General features: G+C 46.8%; 8 protein-coding genes across 8 annotated transcripts; 4 read left to right on the plus strand and 4 right to left on the minus strand.

The window, feature by feature from the left end:
* Positions 1-266: 266 nt before the first annotated feature.
* Positions 267-1169, plus strand: N7517_009721 (uncharacterized protein; the record flags this gene model as incomplete). The annotated part of the gene is made up of 1 exon (XM_056727444.1): positions 267-1169. The coding sequence occupies one exon, from the start codon at positions 267-269 to the stop codon at positions 1167-1169; it is 903 nt and encodes a 300-aa protein (XP_056576016.1).
* A 336-nt stretch (positions 1170-1505) lies between these two features.
* N7517_009722 (uncharacterized protein) lies at positions 1506-2556 on the plus strand (the record flags this gene model as incomplete). Its single annotated transcript, XM_056727445.1, has 3 exons — positions 1506-1695; positions 1759-1982; positions 2062-2556. 3 exons carry the CDS (start codon positions 1506-1508, stop codon positions 2554-2556), a joined length of 909 nt encoding a protein of 302 aa, XP_056576017.1.
* Positions 2557-3404: 848 nt separating this feature from the next.
* N7517_009723 (fumarylacetoacetate hydrolase family protein) lies at positions 3405-4388 on the minus strand (the record flags this gene model as incomplete). Its single annotated transcript, XM_056727446.1, has 3 exons — positions 3405-3709; positions 3768-4137; positions 4200-4388. 3 exons carry the CDS (start codon positions 4386-4388, stop codon positions 3405-3407), a joined length of 864 nt encoding a protein of 287 aa, XP_056576018.1.
* Positions 4389-6573: 2185 nt separating this feature from the next.
* On the plus strand, positions 6574-11430 carry N7517_009724 (uncharacterized protein; the record flags this gene model as incomplete). The annotated part of the gene is made up of 12 exons (XM_056727447.1): positions 6574-6846; positions 6906-6950; positions 7012-7482; positions 7554-9199; positions 9270-9544; positions 9604-9779; positions 9836-9929; positions 9981-10288; positions 10344-10550; positions 10600-10759; positions 10814-11253; positions 11335-11430. 12 exons carry the CDS (start codon positions 6574-6576, stop codon positions 11428-11430), a joined length of 4191 nt encoding a protein of 1396 aa, XP_056576019.1.
* A 1830-nt stretch (positions 11431-13260) lies between these two features.
* Positions 13261-14386, minus strand: N7517_009725 (uncharacterized protein; the record flags this gene model as incomplete). Its single annotated transcript, XM_056727448.1, has 4 exons — positions 13261-13299; positions 13557-13951; positions 14068-14194; positions 14336-14386. 4 exons carry the CDS (start codon positions 14384-14386, stop codon positions 13261-13263), a joined length of 612 nt encoding a protein of 203 aa, XP_056576020.1.
* A 567-nt stretch (positions 14387-14953) lies between these two features.
* Positions 14954-17146, minus strand: N7517_009726 (MFS transporter; the record flags this gene model as incomplete). Its single annotated transcript, XM_056727449.1, has 6 exons — positions 14954-15119; positions 15314-15468; positions 15511-15924; positions 15991-16487; positions 16560-16755; positions 16844-17146. 6 exons carry the CDS (start codon positions 17144-17146, stop codon positions 14954-14956), a joined length of 1731 nt encoding a protein of 576 aa, XP_056576021.1.
* Positions 17147-17944: 798 nt separating this feature from the next.
* N7517_009727 (uncharacterized protein) lies at positions 17945-18190 on the minus strand (the record flags this gene model as incomplete). Its single annotated transcript, XM_056727450.1, has 1 exon — positions 17945-18190. The coding sequence occupies one exon, from the start codon at positions 18188-18190 to the stop codon at positions 17945-17947; it is 246 nt and encodes an 81-aa protein (XP_056576022.1).
* A 2356-nt stretch (positions 18191-20546) lies between these two features.
* N7517_009728 (peroxisomal biogenesis factor 3) lies at positions 20547-22407 on the plus strand (the record flags this gene model as incomplete). Its single annotated transcript, XM_056727451.1, has 3 exons — positions 20547-20704; positions 20823-21175; positions 21236-22407. 3 exons carry the CDS (start codon positions 20547-20549, stop codon positions 22405-22407), a joined length of 1683 nt encoding a protein of 560 aa, XP_056576023.1.
* Between the last annotated feature and the right edge of the window lie 1854 nt (positions 22408-24261).

Genomic DNA, 24261 nt, shown 5'->3' on the forward strand with positions numbered 1-24261 from the left:
ACAATGCTGTTCCGTAGAAGTTCCGATGAATCATCACTACGAGTGACAAGCTCATATCTTGACTGGAGGGACCCATGAATTTGATATTCATCATATAGCTAGGTCGAAATTGTTGATCGCTGCCACGCCATTGCAAGAAGTAAGTGTCTCTTCGAGAACACCCTCATATATGCACCCTAAGCCACCGGAAATACCCCAAAATATGCATATACTGACGTCCGGCTAGACAGAATTGAAGTGGATACTCCATATTCATGCATCTCGACATGTCTTCGACTCGGGAATCATCCGCGACTCAGAAATGCAGGATCTCAAAAGCCTGTGAGGCATGTCGTTCTCGGAAATCTCGATGCAATGGAGCGACACCATGCTCAAAGTGCATCGAAAAACCTTGGGGCTGTGTATACAGAGCGAAACCTCGTCATCGCCCCAAAAAGACTCAGCTGGGCCAGGAGCCGAATTCCCTACCATCCGCATCCGCCGCGCCAGTCTCGCACATGTCGTCTCAGCCAATGTGGGAGGGACTGAAAGATCCCGCTTTAGCATTTAGCAGTGTGACAGCAACACACCTGGCATCCCCGGGTCTTATGATGCAATTGTATTATGGACCAACATCCCATTTCTCCTTGATGCAAACCATCTATCAGGATCTCATCCCAGGTTATGGTCAGGGGCTAGCCGGTATGCCAGCGACCGGAGTGGAAGAAGAAAATACAGGATTAGACATGTTTAAATTTCGTGACATTTTCTTCGGAATCTCTGACAGTGATGCTCATGCGGAGACTACAAGCTATGGAAGAAAGCTTGCGTCACCAATCTTTGTTCCATATCCAGTGGCTAAGGCTCTGCTGTTTCGATTTTTGGAAACACTATATTATCTGATGCCATTCCGGCCCCAAGAGGTTTACCAAAGAGACTTGTATGAACTCTATCAATCGCCATACGGACTTGCAAGAGGAGCTTCAGGGCATCAGGTGTTGCTAATGGCAATCGCCATCGCTGCACTCAACACTCAACATTACCGCCTCGCGGACATTTTGTTTGAGCTTGTAAACAGCCAATTGGCAACTATGACAGAGATTGTCAATCTCGAGATGGTCCAGGCATCACTCATCATGATAAGTCTCGACTTGTTTCCCACCACGCTTGATCAGACATTGTTAACATAAAGCAGTACGCTCATTTCCAAAACGAAAGAGGCCACCCAAATGCGGCATATCTGCACCTTGGAACTGCTACAAGAAAGGCGTTATCTGCTGGCTTCCATAAGACCACACCAACCTCCGACGCTCGATTTATTGAAATCCGAAACACCACGTGGGCGTTGTATATTTACGAAGTGTATGTGGAATGTCGATATTCAGTATGCAATTAGTTGGTTTATTGACCCGTATAGGCTGGTTTCCTTTTTTCTCGGGCGGCCAACTTCCCTTTCTTGGGAAGATATGGAGATCCAAGCCCCCGACGATCCATTTCTTCTCTGTCTCGTCCGGCTGACAAAAATCATGTCGAGATCAGCGAAGTCGATCTACCTCAACACACACGATTCATTCCTACCAGTTCGAGATGCAGCTGCTGCGATCCGCCGGGACCTCGCAGAGTTTGAATCGTTGATGCAACACAATCTGGGCGTCAGTGTAGATAGTGACCCTTTTTCGCAGGAGAAGGGTGTTTGTCAAACTATTCTCACATCATGTAAGTCGTCACCGTTATTATGAATCTTTGCGTTTTCTAAAAAATAATCTCGAATGTCCCAAGTGTATTGTCATACTTTGCTCTTGACCTATCGACCATTCATCATTCTTCGAGCCAAGTTACAAAAATTACTTGCCGAGTCGTGCAACAGGAATGGGAAGACGTTCCAAGGAGAGCGTAGCAGAATGCCAACATGGTTGAATGAGGCCTGTGATATTGCAATCGCAGCCGCTCGAGATGCAATACGCCATATCTCGAGAGCCTCGGTCATCAATCCACCGGTCCAGGTATACTTCCACCGATCTCTGCCCGTGGTAGTTCTGCGATATTGGATTGGGGCTAATCACACATCTTCTTTTTGTGCAGGAGCTTCGATATCACGGGTTCTTTATTGGAAGTTCCATATTCGTTCTAATATGCGATGTCCTACAAGATCCGTCAATAATCTCTGTCCACCAGCCATGGATCGATATGGGGATTCAATGTCTCCATCTGATGCGAGAGGGGGAGCCGATCGCTAGCACACTTCATGCTATTGATCTAGCACTGAAAAAATTGGCCCAGCGCCAGATGTATCCAGATATGCGAGCGGGCGAGTCTCCAGAGTCCTCGGTCGGAATGTCTTCGGAGACTGGGGATGACGGGACAGTAAGTGGAAACGAGGGGTTTGACGGGTCCCCAGGAAATATCTTTTTGAATGATCCTTCAGCTCCGTCACTTGCCACAGAGGCTCATTCAACCTTGAGGAATATCGGTGGATCTGGTTCGACGGACCTTTCCGACCTGCAATGGAGGATTGACCCATCCATGGTCAGTCTAGAAGGATTCTTTTCCTGGCCACTAATAGAGCCCTTCGGTTGAATGGCCTCTTTCTTCATTTTACAGAATCAAGTTGGATTTACGCGGGACCAGGGGCGAATATGCGTGAGCATGGATGGCTACGGTCAAACCCAATTAAGATTGAAGGATCTCGAAACTAAAGGGGTTTCTAGAGTGGTGAGGTGGGCCCCGGGGCCATTTTTTGGATTATATAATTTAATTTTGGGGTGTAAAACCGGCAGAATCCTGACTAAAAAGGCGGAAGATATGGTTGCACCAATGGGATTAACAATATTTTAATGACTCACGTGGACGGTAGGCCCAAAAGCTTTTTGAAAGGTAGAGTCCGAGGGGCACTAATCCTGGTTAGGTAGGCTTGGCGCTCTTAACTATGGCAAATCAATCTACCCATGTGGAAGCTCAAATTGTTCGAAAGTAATTGCGGTTTACACAAAGGTGGGACTGCTTTAACTAGGTTCGAGTGCAGTTCCATTATTGATTGCTACGCCAATATTAGACTCGGTGATTTTGAGACGCAGGTAGCACCTTTGGACAAAGCCAGGCTAACATAAGCCTCCCTTCTGTCATTCTAATCGAATAGGTTTCTTGCTCATGTGGGACGCAAGTCAGTGAGCAGGACCCCATCAATCATTTGGATCTGAAATGCTTGAAAAAAGCTGACGCTATCTGGATGGTTGATTATATATATCTCAGTCGATATTGAAGAATGGAAACTTAGAGAATGGAGAGAAGTATATTCTATCGGTGTTATCTCCATATCTCCCTACTCGATTTACCTACCAGTTTTGTAATGTACCAATCGACGAAGCAGTCATCAAGGAGATTTATTGAAAGATGTCTATATACAAGGAAAATCATCCATGATTTATTTAACGACTCTCATAACGAACCTTGTTGACGAGAGTTCCGATTTGGTCAATCTTAATCGAGATCTCATCACCATCCCGGAGAACAACTCTGGGCTGTTTGAAATATCCAATACCAGCAGGAGTTCCGGTCAAGAACAGTGTTCCGGCTTCGAGTGTGGTGCCCTGCGAGAGGTATGAGATTTGCTTCTTGATATTGAAGATCATATCCTTGGTCTGTCCGTCTTGAACAGTAGTGCCGTTGTGGATAGCCTTGATTGACAGAGTCTGCGGGTCCTTGATTACAGAGGGTGCCACAAGGACGGGACCTATAATCGCCCTTAATTAGCAAAGAGCAGTCAAACCAGATTGTTGTCAAAAACTTACCGATAGGACAGCTTCCATCAAGACCCTTAGAGAAAGACCATTGGGCCGTGATCAACTGCAGAGTACGCGCAGAGACATCGTTTGATGCAGTGTAACCGAGAACATAGTCAAGAGCCTCCTCTTCGGGAATATCTCTACCAGACTTTCCAATTACCAGACACAACTCGGCTTCGTAGTCACTAGTGTCATCTTGCGCACACTTAGGAATGTTGATGGTAGCAGGGTAAGGGCCAGCGAGCGCGGTGCGGGGCTTAGTGAAAAGAATTGGTGCCTTGGGTAGAGGCAAGTTGGCTTCCTGTGCGTGGTCGATGTAGTTGAGACCCAGGCAGCGGATATAACTACACTGCTCTTGAGTGACGGGTGCAAGGAGCTGTAGTGTCTGGGTATCAGCATACGTTCCTGCATTAATGCCTATGAAGACAAATAACTCACCTGTTTCACATGCAAAATATCGTCTGTAACTCGGCCATCAAAGATAGTACCCTCAACGACCTTCACAGCGATCTTCACTCCATCGACGCTATCGCGTCCAACATCACGGGTGGTGTCGACCAGTTGGCCGAGGTGAACCTGGCTGTCCTCGACAGCGATAAAACGAACAAGATGAGTCCAGGAAGGCATTTTGGATAGCATAGAAGCTGTATCAGTCAAGTGTTTGGAGTGAGAATAAAAAGAAATCGGTACTTAAGATAGGTTCAATCGATGTAGACTTCGGATATAGGCCACCGCTCCAGGGTATATGGGGCGAAGAAATGTGGGACATGGGGATGCGGGACGTGGGGTACGACACGGGACCTTCTTTTTTTTACCACACATTATGGGGGGCTGTCCCACATAATAGCTGGGAATCGGAGAAATAGTAGAATGTAATATTCGGGACTGCAAGCACACTTTCTCCTCAGGCCCAATGGACTAATGTTTCTGGTAGATTCGTTTATGCACATGGGGCAACGCGCCAGGTTCTATTGGAATATGAGAACCAAGCAAAGGTAGATAGAAGCACGACATATCAAACCCAAAAAGAGATAAAGCTGAACCCAGATTTCCCTCAGGTGTTTCATATTATGTCCGAAATCGAACCTACCGTCATCTGTTCTTTCAAAGAGCCATTCGATTTGGAATCCGCCCGCAGTCCACCAAGTCCACTACATATGCCTTTCGTAATTGTGAGCCTTCTATTTTGCTCATTACATGCGTTAAACCTAAGCCGCGCCCGTCAGTTTGGGGTCGTGGTCACTTTAGTGCTTGCACGCCGTAGTAACCTATGTCCATGCCGGTTCGCGCTTGTATACATGGTTCTATCTCGCTTGTATTGTGGGATTAAAGTACGACGAAGATCGAAAATATTATATCTAGAATGACCCGGCATACAAGGAAGTGATTGGACTTGTGAAGAGCACGATTGCACCCGGGGTACTCGGCTTAAAATTCGTTGATGGTGGTTCAGATCTACAAAGCTCTCAATCCAGGATTAGGTTGAAAAAAGATCGACGACTAGTAATCTATAGTGAACCGAAAGCGGCTATACCGAGGAGACGGCCGGGCTTATGGTTCTAATCATTTAGGAGCGAGACGGACAATGATGGGTCACTGTCACTTCATCTATTGATTTAGTGATTATCGGATCTGGGCTGGATCGAAAAAGCTTGGCCACGTTTGATGAACTAAGTATCACGGCTGTACGGATTTTCGGGAAAACAGGATATTAGAGTCGGCAATTTAGATAACGAGGCTGAGGCCCTGCGTTTAGTCCTGCTAGTAATCTGTCACAAACACATGGAACAAAGTGTTATGTTAGTGATGTCGGACGCTCATATTCCTCGGTCTAGCTAAACTTGTTGTGATATCAGGGCAGTGCAGCTCAAAAACAGGATTTGCTTCGGAAATGATTCTATGCCCTTTGTATATGAAAAATCGGCTGATCTGAAAACAATATAATATTCAGTTGTATATGTCAACTCTTATATCCCGTCAAAATTTGGAGAAAGTCCAGTCATCTAGACTATAACAGATATAACAAAAACATAACCTACACTGCGTACTTCTTTATGAGTGAATATGTACTCGAGTAAAGATAACGGCACTCTTGATGTCTCGTATCATGACTGACCCATTTGGGCTTGTTTACACCTAAAAGAAAATTTAACATCGGAGATGCACGCGGAGCTAATGCCCGGATACATTGCGAGAAGCCATTGCTTTGCCCTAGGTCTCGGATATATGTTTCGTCTTAGATAACGTTCAAATCTGGCAAATATCGGTGGATATGATACGCTGACTAGTCCAAGCCAGCAAGGAAGAATTGGTCCGCCCATGGTAAGCTCAGAAGAGGGCTTTTCTTGCCTAGCCCTTATGTTTTATGCAGCCTTATGTCTAGGTGTACATCCGGCGAGGATGTATGAGAGGGACTAGGAGGTGAAAGTTATGTGGCGGGACGGATATGCGTCTTCTGCGAGACGGATATGGTTATGCAACGGAACGGAAAGCGGATAGTGATCTGCATTATTGATATATGACACGGTGTTATTGGAGGAATTAAGATCATCTCCACTGTGGGCCCGCTCAATTGGCTACTATACTAGTTCATCGAGTGGCATTTTAGACTTATCCAGACAAACACACAATAGTTGGAACACGGCTATACGGAAGCTCGTCATAGAAGGGCGCAGGTGAGCTTTTTCTTTCTGGGAGAAAGGGATAGAGCCCTAGTCATTGTTATAAATTATGGTCCTGGCCATGTAGTATATTTGGACAAGACTCTCTGGCACTCAAGATTTCTATATTCTTATCCAATCATTTTGGAGCGATGTCAGACAGCGCTGCCAGTACAATCGAGCTCGGCCACGAGGCTGTTGACCACCCTCACAAGAGGCAATCAGCAACCCTGGACTCTTCTGACAAGCCAATCGAAGAGAAAAGCTCCATCAAAGCTGTCGATGAAAATGTCAAGCAAGTGACAGTGACATGGAGTGGGATTTCTATCCATGTCCCGGCCTCAGAGGCTGTGCAGGGCGACACTCTGTGGTCGGATGTCAACCCCATGAATTTGGTGGGGATGTTCAGTCAAAAGAAGGAAACTGTAAGGCTTTCCCAAAGGGTTGTGTTATAGTTTGGTTCAATTCTGATTCTGAGATGCAGACAATTCTCAACGACATGACTGGTCAGCTGCGGCCGGGAGAAATGGTGCGTTTGCAACCAAGCGAAGAAGATCATATCCCAAGAACTATTTATTGACAAGCTATAGATGTTGGTACTCGGTCGACCTGGAGCAGGCTGTTCATCACTGCTCAAAATCCTTTCGAACGATCGCGATGGGTTCGGCAAAGTCGATGGATCTGTCCACTATGGAAGCCTGGACCACAACCAAGCTGCCAAATTCCGTCAGGAACTGATGTTCAATAACGAAGGTTCGATCCCCAATTCACTTTGCATAATGATGGAAGGAACAAATTGGAGTAACCATGCTTTAGATGATATTCACTTCCCAACACTGACCGTCGATCAAACGATCAAGTTCGCTCTCCGAAACAAGACCCCAGCGGAGAGACCTGAAGGCATGTCACGAAATGGTTTCGTGGAAAAGACGCGAGATGAAATCCTAAGCTCGCTTGGAATCCTGCACACCAAGCGAACACTTGTGGGTAACGAGTTTGTCCGTGGTGTGTCAGGCGGAGAGCGAAAGCGAGTGTCTCTTGCAGAAGTGATGGCAGGTCAAGTAAGTATTCGTCACCGCAAAGCCTTCATCAACCAAAAAGTACCACTGAAGCTAACGAAAGCGATTTACAGAGTTCTGTGCAATGTTGGGACCAATCAACCCGAGGCCTTGACGCCAGTTCCGCGCTCGATTTTGCCAAAAATTTGCGCCGCATTGCCGATGAACAGCGGAAGACGATCATCGCCACTCTTTATCAAGCAGGAAACGCTATCTACGATCAATTTGACAAGGTTATGGTGATTGCAGCGGGACGGACAATCTACTATGGCCCGCGTCATTTGGCGCGTCCTTACTTCGAGGAGATGGGATTTGTGTGTGGCCGTGGTGCTAACGTCGCCGATTTCCTAACCTCTGTCACTGTCGCTGTTGAGCGCACTATCAAGCCCGGCTTTGAAGGGAGCGTCCCTCAGAATGTCTTGGAGTTCGAGTCACGATACAAATCGTCCAAGATCTACAAGGCGATGGTTGAGGAGATGATCCCATCACGAGAGCTAGAGAGAGAAACTGCATCCTTCATTTCTCATGTCTCCCGAGAGATCGCCGGCAAGGAAACCAACGTGAAGAATCCGTACAACGCCTCAATCCGTGATCAGGTTATCGCATGCACCATTCGACAAAGCCAAATCATATGGGGTGACCGGATCTCACTCATTATCAAGGTCGCCTCAGCCCTTATCCAGGCCCTAGTCTCAGGGAGTCTGTTTTACAATCTAGCGAATACCAGTTCCTCGACATTCCTTCGACCTGGTGCCCTTTTCTTCCCTCTCATGTATTTCTGCATGCAATCACTCTCGGAAACGACTTCGTCTTTCATGGGACGCCCGATTCTTGGCCGGCAAAAGCGTTTTGCATTCTATCGGCCCACTGCATACTGCATCGCTAGTGTTATTACCGACATTCCCGTCGTTTTCCTACAGGTCAGCGTGTTCACAATCGTGTATTACTGGATGTGTGCTTTCCAGGCAGATGCGGGGAAGTTTTTCACATTTTGGATTATCGTGAATGCGACTACGCTCTGCTTCTTGTCATTCTACCGTATGATTGGGGCCAACTGCAACAAGTTTGGCAATGCCTCAAAGATTTCTGGATTTTTCACAACAATCATGATGATTTACACGGGCTACCTGATCCCATTTCAGAAGATGCACGTTTGGTTTCGATGGATTTTCTGGATCAATCCCGCTTCCTATGCGTTCGAGAGTGTGATGGGTAATGAGTTCGGCGGTCTCCTCATGGAGTGCGTCGCCCCTCAGTATGTCCCCTACGGCTCTGGTTATGATGATGACCAGTTCCGCGGCTGCCTTATTGCAGGATCCTCCGGAGCAGACATTCCAGGCGCAGACTACATACATTCTCAATATCACTACTCCATCCACCATGTTTGGAGGGGCTTTGGTGTTGTAGTCAGCATGTGGCTTTTCTTTGCCTTCCTCACAGCAGTCGGATTTGAGCGACTTCGAAGCCAAGGAACCTCGTCTTATCTGGTCTTCAAACGTGGAACCAATCCCCAGGACGAAGAGAAGACCGCCGTTCAGGCCTCTGGTAACACGGACGCCGACCATGATATGCCAAAGCAAGCTATATTCACTTGGGATCACCTTGATTACCATGTTGACTATCACGGCTCAAAGCTTCAGCTACTGAACCAAGTTTTCGGATACGTCAAGCCTGGTAACTTGGTCGCACTGATGGGATGCTCAGGCGCAGGAAAAACTACGTAAGTCCTTATATCCGGCATTCGTTGTCATTACTTCCTTTCTTGAAATTGACTTTCGTCAAACAAAAAGCCTCCTTGATGTGCTGGCTCAGCGTAAGGATTCTGGCGAAATCTCAGGCTCAATTCTTGTCGACGGAAAACCGCAAAACATCAGTTTCCAGCGTACGACTGGCTACTGCGAGCAACTTGACGTTCACGAACCATCAGCCACTGTTCGAGAGGCTCTTATATTCTCAGCCCTGCTCCGTCAGCCGGCTGACGTTCCGAAACAAGAGAAAATCGATTACGTGGACAAAATTCTCGACTTGCTCGAACTTAGCGACATCAGCGAGGCATTGATCGGAAGTAAGTCTCAACAACCATCCAAATGGCAACTAACCAATAACATCCTAACTTTTGAACAGCTCCGGGTGCTGGATTAAGCATCGAACAGCGGAAACGAGTCACTCTAGGTGTTGAGCTCGTCGCCAAACCTTCTTTGCTCCTTTTGGACGAGCCCACGTCTGGTCTTGATGGTCAATCTGCATTCAACATTGTCCGTTTCATGAGAAAGCTTGCGGATTCAGGACAAGCTGTTTTGGTATGTTCCAACTCCTAATATTCAAACTCAGTTCAGCTTTAACAGAAAATTGGCAGTGCACCATCCACCAGCCATCAGCTTCTCTGTTCGATGCATTTGATTACCTCTTGCTACTTGCAAAGGGAGGTAAAATGACATACTTTGGCCAAAGTAAGGACTCTCCTTCTGTGGTTGTTGGTATTTGACTAATGGTGTTTCTAGCCGGAGAGGGCTCCGATATCATTCTGGATTATTTCGCACGAAATGGCGCACCTTGCCCCGAAGATGCAAACCCAGCAGAGCACATCGTAGATGTCGTCCAAGGCAGATTTGATCCTAACGTGGATTGGAATCAGATTTGGGAAGGGTCGGAAGAAAACCGTGTAGCGCTTCGTGAGCTGGAAGATCTCAAAGCAAAGGCGGCGGCTGAAGTAACAGAGGATGTTATGCTCACGGACTACGCAACCTCCAAGATGTATCAACTCCAAGTGGTTCTAGAGCGGCAGATGGTTAAGCTCTGGAGGAGTCCGGTTTGTTTCCCTCCCCATTACCCGCACAACTCAGTTTGCTGACATGGATATCCAGGACTACATGTGGAACAAGATTATCTTGCACGTGTTTGCTGCACTCTTCAGTGGATTCACTTTCTGGAAAATTGGTGACTCGGTCCTTGATCTCCAGCTTCGACTGTTCGCCATCTTCAACTTCGTCTTCGTTGCCCCTGGTGTCATCAATCAACTCCAGCCATACTTTTTGCAGAACCGTGATATTTTCGAGACGCGCGAAAAGAAGGCAAGTGGTCCTGATTGCACATTGAAAATTTTATTTAACCAAGTAATAGGCCAAAACCTACCACTGGATAGCATTTATTGGTGCTCAAGCTATCTCCGAGATGCCGTACCTCGTCGTTTGCGGCACGTTGTATTTCCTCTGCTGGTATTTTACTGTTGGCTTCCCGAGTTTACCTGAAATTTCTGGTCATATGTTCTTCCAGATGATCCGTAAGGGCCCCAGAACTTGAATCTTTGTGCAGTGGCTAACAGTGCTGAATCTAGTCTACGAATTTTTGTACACCCCAATCGGCCAGGCCATTGCTGCGTACGCTCCAAATGAGTATTCCGCTTCACTCGTTAATCCCCTTGTCCTTGGAGCTGGATTGATCGGCTTTTGTGGTGTTGTTGTACCCTACGAGCAGATCAATGTCTTCTGGCGTTACTGGATGTATTATCTGGACCCATTCACCTACCTCATCGGTGGCCTCCTGGGAGAGGTTCTCTGGGATGCTCCTGTGAAATGCGCCGACAACGAGTGGACCTCCATTGATCTCCCCAACAACCAAACATGCGGTTCTTACATGGAATCTTTCATCGAAACAGCAGGAGGATATGTCCGTGACGTTGCATCCACGACCTCGTGCCACTACTGTCAGTACGCGGTCGGATCAGAATACGCACCACAGTTCAACCTCAAGGCCAAGTACTATTCTTGGAGAGATGTAAGTTCTCACGCAATACTCTAGCTACTGTCAGAGTTACATTTTCTGTTTGAGACCCGCCCCCTAATATGCATTTTTCAGACTGGAATTACTGCGCTCTTCTGTATCACCACATACATCTGTGTTTTCATTATGATGAAACTTCGCAGCAAGAAGACCAAGACTGCTTCCGATTAGACTATCGTCTTAAGTCTCCGATCTCATATTCTTTCGCCCCACACAAAGGGTGTGACTTCTCATTCTCAATTGTTCTCCCTTCCTAACCCCCAGTCTTTCTTGATTTCCTTTGTGTTATATATTTCTTCCCACTTTTCCTTTCATTCTTTGCAATTGCTTAATTAGACTTGATAAATATATCTTGATCATTGTTCAATTGACCCCTGTGGACATTTCAAGTAATCTTGATTTTCATATCGAATAAAATATGTTGAAAAATGCTTGCCTCTCACATATTTATCGGTCTTCATGGAAGCACAGTAGAATAAAGGAGCTGAAACCCACTTGACAATCAGCGCATGTTGTTCACTGGCTGAAACCAAATTCGATTTTCATTGACTTGATGATCGAAGCACTCAGATTATTTGAGTTATGAAGACCATGCCATCATACTTGGCCCTATATTGCAACTGTCAAAGAAGATGTTATGGAACAACGGCTTAACCAAACTTGGCTAAGCCGTAAGCAATCCTCGTCTATGAGTGGCGATTACCATACAATATATGCTAACACGGACTAACCCCGTTCCGGGCACGAGCCGAGAAACAATGTTTTCAGACTATAGAGGTAGTCGATTTCCTGATGGATTGTAGTTGCAAAAGGCGGGAATTTGAGAACGCCCGGAGCTAATCGTGTATGATATTTCCTACATAGCAGCATGTTAAACCTCGCGGCTTTTATCTAGGCCGTAAAGACTTCACAGCTTGAATTCCGGCCAGATAACCATTTATCTAGGGCAGAGATTGAAGGTGGATATTAACGTCAAGACATTTTGACAGCAGAATAATAATACAACTCTTGACTATCAGTGTCAAGAAGGCAATACTGGCAATGAAGTTCCTTGTACAAATGCCGCTTTTTGAACTATGGAATCCAAAATGGAGACTCCAAGCTTTGCGGTCATATGGATATCATCCATGTCTTTCAAAACTCGAAAGCATTGATCAAATTTGTTCAAATTCAGCATCTGTTCAATCGCGTCCGCAGAATTTACGAATGACAGATGAATCAGGGCTGCTTGATGCACAGATGTTGCTTTGATATGTGATAGCCGAGGAAGCAACCCTTTTTCTTGCACGACGTTGCAGATTTCCAGTACTTTGGATGCAACTACCCTTGCTTGATGTTGCGAATAGGCCTGCAAATCGGAGCCCGTCGAGGTTGCATTCTGTACTGGCCATATCTGGGGTCGGTAAAGGGCCATCAAGGTTGTCAGGTGCATCAGGCCTGTCTCTGCCTGAAGCAATAACAACGTTTCATCTTCGGAGGTGTCGAGTTGGTGACTGGCTTTTGCTCCAGTCCATTGGAATTCTGTATCCTCACATTTTATACAGAGGGCGAGTTTGTGCTCATACAGCTGAATATCTTGTCGCGTCGCTATTCGGCGAGGAACAACTGTCGCCGAAGGCAATTCTCCGATGAAGAAAACTCGTGGTGAGGGTGTGTATTGTAGCATTAATATTTCACCAATGACTACAGACATCGCCGCTGTTCGTATAGAGATCAATGCGAGCCTTTTCTGATAGTCTGTATCTTGCAGCCCCATGTCTTGCCCTACTACATAGGGAATTGCCGGGTCCCCGCAATGAAGCCCAAAATCGTTGAGGGCAAGCATTGGTACTTGGTAAGTGTCATCTCGGATTCGACAAGGGTACTTCATGCCCAAAGCGAGCTGTCTGTCTCGAGTAAATATACTCCACCAGATCCGTCGGGGGAGTCCTTTGTCCCCTTTGCAGTATCCGGGCGTATCCAAGTGAAAGTTCACTGCCTGAGCAAAGGAAAGGCTTATACCTAACCAGTGCCAGGAGTCTTTGACGGCAGTTGGATCATCTGTCAAAGAGAGAAGAAGCGAGGTCTGGATCATGGGTAATTGTTCGGTCTCGTACCCCACATTATATAGAGCCTGTATCAAATATTAGTCATTACGCGGACCCCGATTTTGGCAACGTCAACAGTCAGGACTTTCGAATAATTTATCATGTGAATATCAGTTTGAGTTTCAGCCTTACCATTACTCTTTGAAGAAAAACATCTTGGGCCTGCTTTCTTGAACAGAAGCCCTCGGCCACAAGTCTGTCAAGACTCACGTAAGGAATTGCAGAAAGCATCACCGCTTGGAAAAGCAATATGCTGATGGAGTGACGACCATCATCTGATACGATTGCCGAAAGGAACTCGAAGATGTTCAGGATTGGAAAAACATAATACACTCTTTGGATAAACGCTCGTAAAAGCTCTCTCCGAAACTCTTCATTTGGCATTAAGAGAGCCCCCTTCACTCTCAGATACTGCATCTCATGAGTCTCGAGGTGGGCGGAGCCCCTTTTGATGAAGTCTGGTTTAGGCTCGTCAATCAGGTAACCGAAAAAAGCCCATTCTTTCATAACCGGCGGCGAAGAAAGCATGTAGTCCTGCAAATTGGCCGTCTCGTCTTCAGATTCTCCGTCTTCGGATTCTCCGTCTTCGGATTCTCCACCATAGTCTATGAGATATCAGTGAATTGTTCACCCCAATATATCGAGGAAGAAAACATATCGGCATCATGGGACTATAAAAGTTCCAGGCTGGGCATATATTCACCAGCGAGATGCAACGTACCTTCATAATTCGCAATTGATTTGAACAACCCTTCCACCTCGACAGCTTCCCACTCTGGAAGAGAAGCTATTGGCGAAAGAAATTCTTCCTTCCCTTCGGAACAACCCTTAAACAGCGTCTCAAAGGTCTGCACTAGCGAGCCATTTTTACATTTCCATGTCTTCGCTGGTACCATACATTCGACTCCAAAATGTGAGCAATTGGTGCAAGGTGATCCACGGACTATAAAGTCACACCGGATTTTTCTTCGCTGACAGTATTGACATACCCTCGAAGAACGCCGGCGGCACTTTCCATGAGCTTCTGAAGATGAGCCCATGGCTACCAAATCTTATGTGTTGAGATTCTTTGATATTGGCAACTATTCTGCCAGTGCGTAGCGTCGTCGCCTTAGAATTGAGACGAGCGACAAGCTTCTTTTTGTAGTAGAAAAGTACTATTGGATATCTATAGTGTACTACCGACTTGGCATCCCTTTATCAAACCAGCGACGGCTCTGCCGCGTCCGATCGGTATATCCGGCCCTGGGATATCTTTCTCGGTCTATAGTCCCGCATTGCCCCACATTCCATGAACAACCCTTTCAGCAGTCCCACATTTTGCCACCCAGTGCCTCATACTTTAATGGACGATCCTTGATCTCTTAGTTATTTGGCCAAGAAACAGATCTCGCTCGGGTTATGCCCGCGGGTTACCAGTCATGATGCAGACCATCCCGCGGAGGTTTTCTTGCCGGGTGTGGTGAGGCCAAACTTGACCTCCCAACTTCATAATCCACGATTGAACGGTCATTAGCGGCCATACTTTCTCAGATCAGCGACTTCTATGTTGATGTACCCCTTTGATTGACAGTAAAGGAATTTTAAATATTGAAACCTTGACCTAATTATTCAAGCTCTCCGGGGATACTGACGAGGTTTAGTTCAATGACCAGGTTCTTGTAGTTACTACAGAATTTGTGAGTGCCTAGGAACATCGATACCAAGTTCATAATGCAGGTATTTTCGAGACAGTGGTCATCACACATTTCAGCTCGTTCCTTGAATTTTAAGCTATGAGGTTTCGATACAATTGATCAATTGAAGCACATTATTCGATTGACCTCGAAAACATAATTAGGTTGAGATTAAAGAGATTAGTATATCATTTGAACTTTTGAGGACACTATATATCGTGCCTGGCATACTTACTTGCCATCCGAATCCTCTTGCCACGGAACAAGATTATAAAAGGAAAAGGCACGAACAATAAAGTCAGACAGCCAAGAAGGGTACAGGCCCACCCAACTCCCAAATTATGAAACATCGCAGTAGCAAAGAGCGGGAAACCCGCACCGAACGAAGAGCGCATGAAATCATTTCCCGCAAGCACAGAAGCAGCATACTTTGGATATGCATGCGCCTGATAACAAAAGATACAATTAAAAATTAAACATCCACCCACAGCAAAAAGCCCAGAGGCAACAATGGGCACAATCCAATGGACAGTAACAAAGTTGCCAGTCCAACCAAACCAAAACAACGACATGGGCAAAGCGAAGCAGCCCACACACGCTGGAGGTATCTGTTGCTCCGGTGAGATGTTGCCATCTTTATCAAAGTGGTGCGATTGCCATCGGTATTTCCAGTAGAAGTAGGCTGGAATGGTGATGGATATTGTTGAGATAAGAATTCCCATGAAGGCGAGGCCGCCTTGACCTGGGTTGAAACCGTGAATTTCCTCGAAGACAATAGGAAAGGCTTCGAACCAGATGTATAGGATTCCATAGATTAAAGAGATATATAGATTGAGGAAAAGGACGATTGGCTCCATAAAGCAGAGTTGGAACGGGCGAACTAGGGCTTCAAAGAGGACATCCTGTAAACAAAGGTTTACAGGTTAGCTATGAAACATGGGGATGGGAGAAAACGTTGGCCACCTTACCCTAGGTTTAATCTCTTTGATCTCCCGTTCTGACTCGGACATATACTTAGAATTTTTCGTGATGCGGCGAACCCGACGGGCTCGCCGGGCGAGAATATTCGGTGCAAACGTCTCAGGGAGGAAGAAGAACAGCACAACAAAGGTGAATCCGGAAACCCAGAGTAGCTGCCAAATGGTCCACGTCCAACCCTTCGCAGAAGATGCGAAGCCACCCAGCAAGGGACCCAGGACTGGCGCGGAGATAGCAAACATGCCCCAGATACCGATCATGTAGTCGCGGACCTTGGGACTCCACATATCACCCATGGATGCGGCACCTGTTGCCAGTGCAGGAGAACCAATGAATCCGGTCAGGAAACGGAAGGCCAGAAACATTCCGAAATTCGTTGCGTAGATCACGCCGAAATTGAAAAAAACGAAAACGAAAAGTGTCAGCACGTAGGTCGGGCTTCGGCCAATCATGGGAATTTCCGAGAGGGGCGACCAAATCATAGGTCCTATGGGGGAAGATTCAAGGTTAGTATATTATATCTCAGGTGAATCGTATGTAAGAAGAATCAATGACGAACCGAGTCCGTAGCCAAAGACGAAGAGGGTCAAGCCCAGTGTGGCAGCTACCCTGCTTACGCCGAACTGTTCTGAAACACCGGGTATACCTGGCGTATAGATCGCAGAGCCGATATAGATGGCAAAGGTGAGCAGCCAAATTTGAGAGCTGACCAAAGTCTTCTTCTTGACACTCCAATTTTGCGGGTTCTTTGTAAACTAAATGTTATCTCCTCGAATTCAACACATAATGGTATGCAAAAGGCCAATGAAGATCACGGCATAACAGTTGAAGCGGAAAACCAACCTCAGGATCGTTCTGCCCACGCCAACTAATCACCAACGCTTGACCACTGTCCTGCAATGCCGACGAAGATAGCCGCCTAGACCGAGTTGTGGCCTGTGAAGTAACTGTATAGAGGCCATAGGCCTCGAGGTCCTCGGGGTTCTCATTCGGTGTAGGGTGATCCCCTTCCTCTTTCTCCCGGGTCTCCTCTTTGAGATACTCAGGCCAGATTGAGACATCTTGCTCTTCCGGGTATTGCATCCATCGCTGGTGACTGAAGACACGCACCAGCTTTCCAAACGCGGTGTCTCGTATGGTCTCCATAGAGGTAGCAATTGTGCCGAGCTCGAGGAATCACAACAACTGTGATATGTATGAGTGGCAGAATGCTAGGTATAAATGATGTATAGAAATCTTGATATTTAATGTCGCAAGAAAAGAATTATATGTCTGGAAATTTTGGGATCACTGTCGCAAGAATATTACATATTTATACACAATTGATCTTCCATTGCTTGGAGGTGAACTCTGGTTCTGTATCCGGCTTTGTGAGCTAGATTCCCCCGTAAAGCCGTATATCCGGCTATTTCAATAACCTTTTAACACAGCCTTGAAGTAATGGCAAAGACGGGCCTAGAAGGTCGATTTTTTCTTATTTTAGATCACCATAAAATACATTGCGATAACTCCTAAGGTAATATTTGGGGGATTACCTATGATAAATAATGGTCATTATATAGGTAGGGTACAGTTCGTTTGGTTGACGTCATGACTGTAATGAACTAACTGTAAATCTAGTAGTTAGTTAGCATTATCCTAGTTACTAAGTTAAAATTATATTGGTAACTTAGTTCCTAGAGTAAGTATTAGTTGCATAGTTATATCGATATACCAAAACATTAGTTTGTATATATGATCGATCCATATATGCATATCGCAAGCGGGCTACTTGCTCATCTTGGCAATGCTTCAAGTGGTTTCTCTCGTTGCATAGCTGAATATTCCCGGTCCGCAAATCCTCATTTGTGTATATGTTGCCAGCTGTTGAAAGCGGTTGGTGGAGTTGACCTCACTGAGAATTGCAACGGCAGCCCGCGCAAAGGGAAGGAGAGGATAAGCATCCTATAAGCGTGTGATTGTCAGTGATGCATCTATCCGGAGGCCAAAAGGCATATAGTCCAAGTAAATTCTGTCGCTTTGGCCACCTCCGACGCGCTGGTCAAAGTAGTACTCGAACACAACAGTCTTCCCCGGCAATTGCAGCTTCATGATAGTAGTATTCAAGTCCATCATCTTCCAAGAGTAATGGTGGGCCTGAGCCCGAACTCCGGTATTGATATTACAGATTACTCGAACATCCTTGCTCATTGTGACTGTGAATATCGGTGTCCGCGTGAAGACCAGTATTGACCACAGGCTTTCAGCAGATAATTTAGACGTTTGGTCCGCGAGATTCGTTGTGCAATTGTAATTTTGCAGCACGATTCTTCCCAACTTGCACGTAGGAAGCCACCTTTTGGACGGCAAGCCTGAAGAATATCTTTGTCGGTGGTATGCAACTAACAATAAAGAGAACCCACATCTCAGACCTGATATCCTTGTTACAATTTAGGAAAAGCATGAGGCGCAGGAAATACCTACTGATTCCAGACAATTACCTGAGCCAAGGTGTCTGGCGTATGAAACGAAATAAGCATGTGCGGCCGCAAACAGAGAGGACTTTGAGCTGCTAACTTACACGTTTCGTCTGCTGGTTTCGTGAGTAGGCTTAGCCTGGCGGATTTAAAAGACGCACAGATGGCTGCACTACTATGGGTTAAAATTCTACCAACTCAGCTTATTAAACTTTTCAGTGGCAATTACCTGATACCAACTCCCATCAAAGCACAAAGGCCCACTTTTGTCTTTGTTGTGAAGGCTTCGATTCCCCAGAAAAGCAGCATAGGGTACATTGCAAGTGCAATGTCACAAAACGCTGACCACGCTGATCCATTAAACAGTACCGTAAGTACCTATTGTCAGGCAGTGAGGTTCGTAATTCGGATTCGGGAAAACTCACACCCCTGAACGTAACCAAATATTTGCACTCGTTTCCTCGCCGAACATTCTCCGGGGATACCCTCATCCCAGAGCTTTTGTATCGGCGAACATTGTACAAGGGCTAATGTGGCCGCGATACAGTTAACAACGAGATTACTCCCGGCAATGAACCATAAGAAAAATGTTCTCGTCGGTGTGTGGACGCCTTCAATTCGTAGGAGAAAGGCGACGATAGCAATTTTCGAAAGGCCGATGGCCACGAGAGCAAGCACCTGATTGACCCAGCCGAACAAAATTGCAGAACGGATATCTTCCGGGGTTAAATCAGACCGAGGTAGACCAAGCCCATGAGCAGCTCCTACGGTGAGGATGGCCATGCTCGCGGTTCCCACCACCTAGTTAACAGATCGTAATCAGTGAATGGAAATTGGGTAATATTTGATTGCTCACAAGAGTTGAACTGGCGAAGTAAAAATCGTTCCCGGTACGCTGTAGGATTTTCCGGCATGTATACCATCTGATACAAAACAGAAGTAATGATAAGCCAAACTCAACCCAAGAAACCACGAAGAAAAGCTGTTGGAAGCCTCTCTTTTTGAAGCCGTCATTTGCCACCAAACGGACTTCCAGGGACTCCGGGCCATTTGAAAAGGTTTCATCCTTCATCCTGAGATATCATTCTGTCTGCTGTTAAAAATCACAGGTCGAGACGGCGGAGCAAAGAAATCGGGGATGGGCAGCACATTGGCTGATTACGTCATACAACTCCGACAGAATGGTTAGTTAACTAGTTAACTACCAGCCAGTATCATCGTATTTCATCACGTGGGGTCCCCCGGGGCCCCATACAAGCGAATTCCATTATCAAGATAACCAAAGGAATGACGCAGATGTCAACCTCCCAAAACCCGTGGTATTTCCCAGGATAGACGTGATCTGACGATCGATCTATTCGTGGTCATATCTAGGTTATAGTCTGTCGTAGGATGCGCAGGATCGTCGTATCACATCTACCGTGGGAAAGACCACGACTTTGGCACATCTAGATATTCCTACGAATATAACGATAGTCGGATCACGTCTATCGTGGGAAATACTACGATTGGTCGTCTGGGTTTTGGATGTTGACGTCTGCGCCTCTTGAGGTAAGTTTCCCTTGAGGAAATCGTGGTCTGTCGTAGGAAGCGAAGCATCAGACGATTCGTCGCACCCCGTAATAGGCCACGCTTGGAGATATGACTAGATCAAGTCACCTGATTAACCGAGGACAAATTCGCTCTTATCCTTTCTCCGCCTTGGAGTACTATATCGGGCCGCTTTCTGAATCCGTGCTGTGAAATACTCAGTGAGCAGGAGCCTGAGCGCCCCCATAAAAGCGGCGGCACCCCGATGCGGAAATTCGCGACCGGGAAATTCGCGACTGTGGCCTAAAATCCAGAACATACAGGTACATATATAGGCCTTTGGGGTAATTAAAGCCTTTGGGGTACTTAAAGCCTCTGTGGTGCTTTATAGGTTCGGTTCACTGCATGAGGGTGAGTTCTAGCCGAGGCCTGAAACTGGCGATCGGCGCCCGAAGTCTGTCTTCCCCATCTATCTACTGAACCATCCATCTTCTGGATCTATCATGATTTGAAATTACATGTCATCTTGACTTCTTCCCAGAGAAGCACCAAACACAATTATGATCGGTGCGACGAGGCGCTGGTTCCAGCGCAATCGCAAAGGTCTTGCAATCGGGGCTGGGGTGATTGGAGCTGGCTACTTGGCCGGACAATACGTGCTATCCAAGATCTCCGAGGCACGGGAGCGCATGAGCAGCGATCGGATTGCTCGCGAAAAGTTAGTTTTCCTTGTATTTTGATGACTCCTATTCCTCCGCTGGCAATCACGCGAGCTTGTAACGCGTGCAACCCCGACCAGAATACCCCGAACCGGAATCACTGACCTGTGGCAATAGTCTACGCCGACGATTCGAACAAAACCAGACCGATTGCACATATACTGTCCTAGCCTTATTGCCGACCGCTGCAGAGAATATTATCGATGCTCTTCCAGTTGAGGAGTTGACCAAGGAGCTGCAACAGAAGCGAGCGGAGAGATTGGCTCGACTGAATGCAGGTGAGGCAACTGGGTCGGATCTGAGCTCGGTATCTCCGAGTCTGCCGGACGATGATCGGAGGAGCCTCTCCAGTTTCCAGAGTGAGGGATATGTGCACGCAAGCCAAATTGGGGACTCTTCTCTGAACTCGGACGGACAACCTCGGCCCAAGCGAAACAAGACACAGCTGTGGAATGAGGTGAAGATTACCTGTAAGTTGTTATTTTGGAAGGTTCCATCATAAATATATGTCAGAACCTAACGTTTTCTAGCTGTCACTCGGTCTTTTACTATGGTCTACACTCTCTCCTTGCTCACCATCTTCACTCACGTCCAACTCAACCTGCTTGGCCGTCGGAACTACCTATCCAGCGTAATCTCCCTTGCTACGCCACCTGCCAACGCCTCGACAATCAGTCTTGAAGACCACGATGATGAGCTCACTCAAACATTGGGCGATGATTTCGAGACCAATCGACGTTACCTTGCCTTCAGTTGGTGGCTGCTTCACCGTGGGTGGAAAGACCTGATGGGGAGAGTGCAAACTGCCGTAGAGGAAGTATTCGGACCTTTGAACCCACGTGAAGATATCAGTTTGGCCAAGCTCTCTGAGTTGACCTTGCAAATCCGAAAGAAGGTGGAAGGTAGCACCGAGGACGAGCGACGATCTCAAAAGTGGCTTGCTTGCTTGCTTCCTCCGGCAGAGGAAGAGGAACATGTCTTACGCGAGTCAGGCGTGGAAGGCGTAGCCGACCCAACCTCCTCCCAGACAGCGTCAAAGCTGCGACACCTCCTGGATGAGACCGCAGATTTGATCGACTCTCCCTCTTTCTCCCTCGTCCTCACACTTCTTAACAACGAGGGATTCTCAACCCTTATCGATCAAAGATGTGCCGCTGATGCCTTCAAGGCGCCGACCTCCGCACCGGAGACTGCCCTCCAGTCCTTCGATTCAATTGCCACTGTTGTCCCCCTAGCTGCCAACTCCGAGCGCAAGACAAAGCTTGCCAACCTCCTGGCTGTCATGACTCGCCAGGCACACGTGATTGGCAATGGTGCCCACCCACCAAATGAGTATCTGGTCGCCATGGACCAGAATGTGCGTGAGCTCGAAGCCTTCTCTGCCGTGGTTTATAGTTCGAACTTTGACCTCGAGCTTCTTGGTGCCAAGAACAACGCAGTACCGACCAGGGAGACGGATCTGGTCGACACTCAGACTGCTTCATCGTCTTTCTCCCAGGTGATAGTTGAGAAGGAGGTAGAAGCTGATTTAAGGAAGGAAGAGGAGGAGGCCATTGAGCCACAACCACACACCATTGTGCTCGAGGAACCAGCTTTTACTGAGCCTGAGCCTTTAGCAGACTCGGCCTTCGAGGACGCTTGGGGCAAGGCCACGGATGATGGGCACACCTCCCCAACGGAAGAAACCCAGCCCACACAGTAAGACAATGAAGAAATGTTCAACCTTGATGGCGATTAGTCTGATCCTTCTCTATAACCTTACACCCTTGTTTTTAGCACATCGCTCTGGATCTGGTTTATCTCTCCACATACATTATCTTTACGATAGAATTGAGTTATGGTAATGATATATGCCAAATCAATTATCTGTTCACTCATATATCCATGGCTTTGCTCTCTAACGAATCAAGTATAATCGAGGTGAACGCGCTACGGCTTAGCGAGGTGGACTCTATACAGACCGAAGCGGACTAGTTTTGGTGGGGACCTTACGCTCGGACGCATATAGGGATGATACGGCTTTACCATGTGAGATTGTAACTGCAAATAGAAACCTTGGAAAGCAAAGATATGAATTGGACATATCCGCTAATGTCCACTAGTCTCAGGCTATAAGTTGTGACATGCAGATGCGCGTATATTTTCTTCCTATCAAGTAGTTCATACTAGCGTTTCTCGCAACTTGTTTTTTTCCCCCACAATGGTTTCTTGGGATTGTGCCTTCTCAATGGCAATGTATCATCAGGCACAGGCACTTTTCCATTGTGATTTTGTATGAACTCGGATACGCTGAAACATCTTGACGTCACGACTTTAATTTTCCTATTTGCAGCTTCCGAGGTTGTGAGGTCCACCAATGAGCTAATACAGCCCACTTATGTGGCGCAGCTATATCTCCATTCTGAAATTTTATCGTATTGAACTATAGTTGTTTTACTAGAATGTGTATTAAGTGCTTTCAAGGGGTTTCGCCGTATTTAACCGAAGGGGAGTATCGTCTTATGCCCTTCCAAGGCTTGGTCCAATTATGCATCAATACCTCTTTAAATCAGAACCAGTGGCTGACGAATACGGAGTACTCACGTACACTGAATGGGGATGTTACTCCCGGCTAGTTGGGGGCGAATGCCCTATATGTTGTACAAGATAGCAGTTCCTTTCCAGCGTTGCCTCTTGCAAGGAGCTAAACCCCGCATTGTGCACAGGTCAATGAAAGCCAATGATCAGCCCGCTGTCAACGGTCCCGGCCCCTATTACATGATATTTGAACCTGGGGGCTTGGGAATAAGCATATAGAAGCTAGCATATCATGTATTAATAAGAGACATTGTCCTGATCTTCATTGCTTATGCGCAATTAAGTGTCTATACAAGTAGCTGAGCAATATAGCCCACGCGGCAGTCTCCACTCAGATGATCGTTCTGCCTATCAAAGCGGACTTGACATAGATATTCCCTCAACCAAAGAGGGCCAGCTCTGGGAGCAGATACTAGACGTTCTGGAACGCGGGCCGGGATTCCGTCGTCTCTACTGAGGATGACAGGTGGAGGAGTCGAGCGAGGTGCATTTCGTATCCGTATGTGAATCCAACGAGATATACGCATTGGGCCGGCCGTCTAGTTCGAGCCAATCCGCACCAGCATTATGCACTTCTCGCACGAGTAATAACAAATTACCACTAACTTGAAGTCGCTCATGTTTTCGAATTCGAGCCTAACCCAAAAACCCTAGGAAAAGGGGCGCCTATTATGGGGACGGCGATCTAACCGCAGACCCCGGCGCATAGGTAAAGACGTGGGCACTATGAACTAACCTTGTCGGTAGCGTCTGGGTGCATTGGGGTTACAGGCGGCTGGAGGGTGGAGCCGGTTGAAGCTGCAGCCCCTTTATGTGGTATATGGCGGTTGGGAGAGTCTGGAGATCCACGACTCGTACCATCATACCAAACATTCTCAGCCGTTTATCCTTAGAATAACCAAGGGTTCGCTAAATACGGCCATGTCACCTTCAAGCATTCACGTGGTTGGGAGACAAATTTGTAGGGTCATACCAATGT

The sequence above is a fragment of the Penicillium concentricum genome (genome assembly GCF_028827145.1).
Source record: "Penicillium concentricum strain IBT 3081 chromosome Unknown utg000004l_segment0_segment0, whole genome shotgun sequence".
In the NCBI taxonomy this organism is placed as follows: domain Eukaryota; kingdom Fungi; phylum Ascomycota; class Eurotiomycetes; order Eurotiales; family Aspergillaceae; genus Penicillium; species Penicillium concentricum.